At 38.5% G+C, this 5,543-nt stretch overlaps 2 protein-coding genes across 2 annotated transcripts in view; both read right to left on the bottom strand.

The window, feature by feature from the left end:
* Positions 1 to 770, bottom strand: part of LOC131892120 (uncharacterized) — a 10,117-nt gene extending 9,347 nt beyond the window's left edge. Inside the window, exons 1-2 of the mRNA XM_059241881.1 lie at positions 730 to 770; positions 530 to 668 (exon numbers count right to left, since the gene is read on the bottom strand). Of these exons, the coding sequence (XP_059097864.1) occupies positions 530 to 668; positions 730 to 744 (154 nt within the window). The 5' untranslated portion in view covers positions 745 to 770. The remainder of the gene's footprint in view (positions 1 to 529; positions 669 to 729) is intronic.
* Positions 771 to 991: 221 nt separating this feature from the next.
* Positions 992 to 5,543, bottom strand: part of LOC131892119 (uncharacterized) — a gene marked incomplete in the record, with an annotated part of 8,237 nt that continues 3,685 nt past the window's right edge. The window contains 6 exon segments of the mRNA XM_059241880.1: positions 992 to 1,105; positions 1,171 to 1,251; positions 4,020 to 4,118; positions 4,187 to 4,332; positions 4,578 to 4,685; positions 4,752 to 4,855. Of these exon segments, the coding sequence (XP_059097863.1) occupies positions 1,071 to 1,105; positions 1,171 to 1,251; positions 4,020 to 4,118; positions 4,187 to 4,332; positions 4,578 to 4,685; positions 4,752 to 4,855 (573 nt within the window).

Genomic DNA, 5,543 nt, shown 5'->3' with positions numbered 1-5,543 from the left:
ACAAAAATGCTACAAAAATTATGGGGCCCAAAAATGGATTTGCTTGAAGTTTTGGGGGCTGTAGGGGCATTTGCTGTGGCTAAAATCTGGCTTTTGAAATTTCTTTGCTCTAGTTTTCTTTCTGTCTAACCCACATCCGTCCATTTGTTTTGTTTTGTCTCGCTAACTTATTCATTTCCGGATGTAGATCAAAAAGAGTTACCACTCCAGTTCTTTATGTCGCACCCGGTACATATATGCACGGAAATAAATCAAACGAACATTTGTTGAAGACATGTAAAAAAAGAGGATACACTAATAAAAAAGCTACTGTTTTGGGACAGAAAAAAATGAATTCATCTTGCAAGCGGTTAATAATGAGATGTTGGTGCTAATCAATATTACTACCCAAAAATCACCAAAACCTCTGTTTTCCTTCAGATTAGTCGGCAAATGTTAGTTCGCCAACCATTATGATAATAAAACGTAAATTTTGTAACAAATTCGCAAAAACTTTGTCAACACATCGGTTTTACTTGTCTTGACTCACCAGGTAAACATCGGCAAGAGATGACTTTTACACTTTGAGCGATGCAATAAGTGTTATTGCCACATGGATTGGGCTCACACAAGGACTGAGCTCTTGACCAATCGAGAGTTGATAGGACCACAACAACGAAGGTGGATAACTAAATAAACCAAGCTGTTCTACAGAAACACTTGTCGAAAAAAAAAACCCTTGAAACCAACCTGGATGACGACCATGTTGTTACCAATGCCTCAAAAAACTAACCTTGTTTCCTTTCTTGCTTGTTGCAGATTTATTACGTCCGTGGGAAATGCCTGAGACTTTGGCCAAACTCGGGCTTAAAAGCGCATCTTAAATCTCATTCCAAACGAGCATTCTGCGCTTATTTGAAACGTTGGACGAGAATATCGTGCGCACATAAATATCATGGGAATAGCTCAAGAGCGATGAAATCTCAATGCAACTTCCTTCGTGTACAACGCGTAACAATGACTCGAATGATCCCTTTGCTGATGATTTTATTACGATCTTTTGGTTACAATGGAGACAGACGAGAGAGATATCAACATTTCCGTTGGCGATACTCCAAGCACACCCCTGCAATGGAATATTGGTTTTTGGATGAGATTTAGCACTGATTAAATTGTAGGGTTTGAATCTACCTCTGGATTGGAGAACGTTTACAGTGCCCACGTCCACAGCGCCATCTGTTACAATGCGAACACCAAATGGTGCGGAACAATCTAGAAATTGCATCAACAATATGAGGATATGAAGAAGTGTACAGCCTTGAGTGCTGATTCAAAAACTTTGTAATCTTTTTGAGGAATACTGTGAACCCAAGAAATGCTTTCGGTTTTCTCACGCACGGCGTTTATTGTTTTTTTTTGTATTGTATTGCTATTTATCAAGCCTGTGAAAGTAAAGAAGGAGATGGAGGCGAGGAGCTTTTTTGATTGGATGAAAAATGATGCTTATAACTAGTGGCCAGGGTTAGAGGCTTTTTTCTGGTTTGATGCAAATCTCATAGGAAGGATCACTTTTTAGTATGGACGGACGGCAATCCTTGTTTTGTACCCACTTTTGCACTGAAATCTAGAAGTGGTTCATAATATAGCTTGGATTACATTACAAATACTTATGTACGAAATTTTACTCAAAAGATTGAAATTGAGGCATCATTTATTGACAATCATCAAAACTAAGGGCGGAATCGCTGTCCTTGTGACAAATTTGACAAAATTTATCCATGTGATGCATCGTCAAGAAATTGACCTTTTTGTTTCAAATGCTTAGGAAAAATGACTGCCAATTTTGAATATTGACAGTTTCAAATGATCAACCATTGACAAATATAGAGACTGTCAACTACTTTTACGCCGTTGAAAAATTGGATCATGTGTGTTGCCAAAACTTTGAGACAAAAATCATTTTTCGAAATATTCAAGCGCATAGTGCAACTTTTGATTGTTCAATATTTCAGACGTATAATTCCAGAAATAATAAGTACCACGATGCTAACTTTGAGCGAGTCAAAAATCTTGAATATGCTTCACCCATTTGGGATCCAATGAGTTCAGCTGGTTTGCAAAAGGTAGAACAAATTCATATGTGCTTTACTAGGAACATCAAAGGTATGAGAGAGCTCTCGTATTGGGAAAAGCTTGAAAGATATCTGTACAGAGAATATGTTGTAGTATATGCAGTAGCAGCTTTTAAGTCAGACTTGGAGATGTTTTGCTCCCAATTCCTGACCAACTTACATTCAAGGGCAAGCCAGATCCGCCAACTGTAGTTCGTTGGTAGATCAGATATCTTGATGATGACTTGATGAAAAGATTGAAAATCTTCAATCTTGAACAGATAAGGATTGCTTTCATAGGAGTGGTAAGGAAAACAGGAAAAAATGATTGTAAATATTTAAATACAAAATGTGGCGGATAAATGTTGATGAAATGTCATGTAAATGCAAAATAACCGTTCTTATAACATTTGTCAACTAGGATAAACAGCCAAGGCTTAACCATCTGTATTTTGCACCCTTTGTACAAAAAAATCCAGGTTGAAATAAGAAATTTGTTTGTCTTCAAAAGTTCTTTCATTTGATTTTGTGATAAAAACATTGGAACAAGCACTTGATAAAAACGAGTAACGACCCTGACAAGTTATTTCATTCATTTATTTATTTATTTTTTTGCGGACTTCCTTTCCCCTACCGGGATTGGCATCCCAGCAATACAAGACCAGAAGATTATTCATTTTTCTTGACTTTTATTTATATATATTGTTTGATCGATCAACAAATTAGAATTGGCTGATCTGGCTAATCCTTGAATATAAGGTTGATCCGGAATTTTAGTCAAAAATTTGTCCAAGCCTGTCTTAAATCTTGCTATTGGATCAACCCCTACATAAACCCTACAAATATTTGAGGGCAGCAAATTGAACAATGGAGGAACAATTGTTTTAACTAGCCTGGATTCTCGAGGGCTTGAAGGTGCTCTCAAAACGCACCTTAAGCCCCTACGGTCACTACAATTGACACTAAATCCTGGGTTGAGAAAAAGCTCATGAATGCTTTTGAAAACGTACAATATCAAATACCTTTCGTACCTTCTCTGAATACCGTACAATCCCAACCTTTCTAACCTCTCCCAGTATGAGAGCTCTCTCATATCCTCGATGTTCCTAGTAAAACATCTTTGGACCTGCTCAAGCTTTTGCGAACCTGCTGAACTAATTGGAGCCCAAATGGGAGAGGCATATTCAAGATGCAGCTGAACAATCGACTTCAACCCAAGGGTAGATTTGGTCTAGGACCTCTAACAGACAACCGGAGTTCTGACCATTCCTACCAACTACCAATTTTGTATCATCGGCATAGGAAGAGATACTGACAATACTATTTAGAGAGGTGGGCTTCAATTTGTAACAATTTTTCAAAGGTAAAACAATAGATGCAACAAGGTCAAATGAATTGTTAATTGCATGTAATTACATCCCCCAAAACACGTGTTGAAAAAGGTCCTGTGCCGGAACCCCTTATTCGAGTTAAAGGTCTTCCTCCTTTATTGAACCACAGACTTCTAAAGATGTGGACTGCCTTTTTGGACTGTGAACGGAAGCAAACATTTATTATGTCTAAACCGTTCACTTTATTCCATATAAGCACTTCGTACGACCGCAAGATCTGCTTGAATAGATAAAATTGGCCTACTTTCAGCCCCAAAGGTATGTTTAGGGAACTCAGGAGATATGTTCAAAGTTATGTAGTAAACACTACACAAAATTCGAATTTTCGGCCGGCTAATGTTCAGCTACATAACATAAGAATTTGAAGTCATAACTTTGAAACGAACCAGTTTACAAGTAAATGATATAAAACATGATTTGCCTTATTTTATTACTTTGATTCGAAAAGTGGCTCAGAGTCGCTATGGCCAAGAGCAGACCGATTTGGCGGGACGCCCTTTCACAGTCCAGATTTCTAGAAGTCTGTGATTGAACTTACCACAAACTGATCCACTGGCAGTAAGAGTCGGAGCTGTGTTCAAAGCAGTCCCACAAAACTTGTTGGTTTCAAGCCCTGATCCACAAACAGTCATTGCTCCTAAACGCAATTAAGAACTGGGTGATTACCTCTGGATGGCTCTGGAAAAGATTGATCGCCACACTGACCTTCAATGCCAATGTGATCCTTGACACAGGCTCCTCCAACGCTGGCTCCAACAATTGAGGTATCCAAGGAGAATGAATTTGGATCTGAACAGGGAAAGTATTCTACACAACAAAATCCAGCTTCTTGTCGAACACAAATCGAGTAACTGGAAAAGGTGAACATGAACAAGTCTGTCAGAAACGTGCAAAAAATATAGAAGATGTGCACTCCAAAAAAGGCACTCCAAATTTTATACAAAATACCGTCATATTCAACCCTTAATCTAATGAGTAATGAGTGGTTTTAAACTTGTCCACAAGTATCAAGGAACAAGACGTGCGTACAGAAACCACAAAACCAAAATTTTGGTTTCTTTTTTGTGCATGTCTAAGCGTGAGATGTTGTACTTACTCTTGAGATGCCAAATGGTTATCAGCTGAGTCGAGGAAGTTAAAAGATATCATTCGACCTGAAGAACCTTCATGGAACTGGAGACACCCCTGTGGAACCCGACTCGAGCTGAAAGTTTTGGAAACATTTAACACGAGCTTTACAACGGAAAATACGTTGGTTTTGCTCACTTACCTCACACACGGTATCTGAATCACTTTGATCTCCCATTGGCGACTGTTAGACACGATGTTCTCAAAAGTGAAGCTCAGCTCAGCGGTGCTGGAACCCGTGGAACCAAGGTCCAAATACACTATAAAAAAGAGATAGAATATCGACCACTTTCTGGATGAGAACAGGATTATGATACGGGTGCTGTGTTGTCTATTTTCGGCGTTTGTTTTTGTAGTTATTACAGCTTGCAACATATTACTAAAAAAATATTTTCACAGGCAAAGTGGGAACCTACATTTTTCTTGGAGTAGTCAATTTGTCCGTGATTGAAGTCTGACCCTTTTGACGAATAATGAGAGGCTAAGAGGTATTTACTAGAAAATGGAACCTTGAGACAAAAGCATGTCATCAAAATTCGATTATTGAATTGAGTTGAGTTTTGCCTCTCGAGATAATGCAAGACGGAGACGATGAGGTCAGTTGTTTTAACAACAAGTTTGAAATGCAGAGGTTTGGCTGCCGGGCAAAGTAATTGACAGTTTTTAAACGAAATGTGTGCTTTGTTCGGTGTTAATGTGTTTTTCAAAACCATATCTTTCATGATTCAGGCTATGGTGGTTTCCAAACAAGCAAAACCAAAACCAAAAATTGGTAACGTCCCAACCTAGTCCCTGCCAACTAATTGTGCCCATGACGCGGTTTTTGTTACTGCCTGGCGGTAAGGCAAGAATGGAATTGCCGAAACCTTACAAAACCATTTCTTTTTGTCTTTAACAATTGTCTTAATGTTCATAACAAGGTTTTCTCTGTTTC

The sequence above is a fragment of the Tigriopus californicus genome, chromosome 12 (assembly GCF_007210705.1).
Source record: "Tigriopus californicus strain San Diego chromosome 12, Tcal_SD_v2.1, whole genome shotgun sequence".
In the NCBI taxonomy this organism is placed as follows: Eukaryota; Metazoa; Arthropoda; class Copepoda; order Harpacticoida; family Harpacticidae; genus Tigriopus; species Tigriopus californicus.
This window is presented reverse-complemented; position numbering and strand designations above follow the sequence as displayed.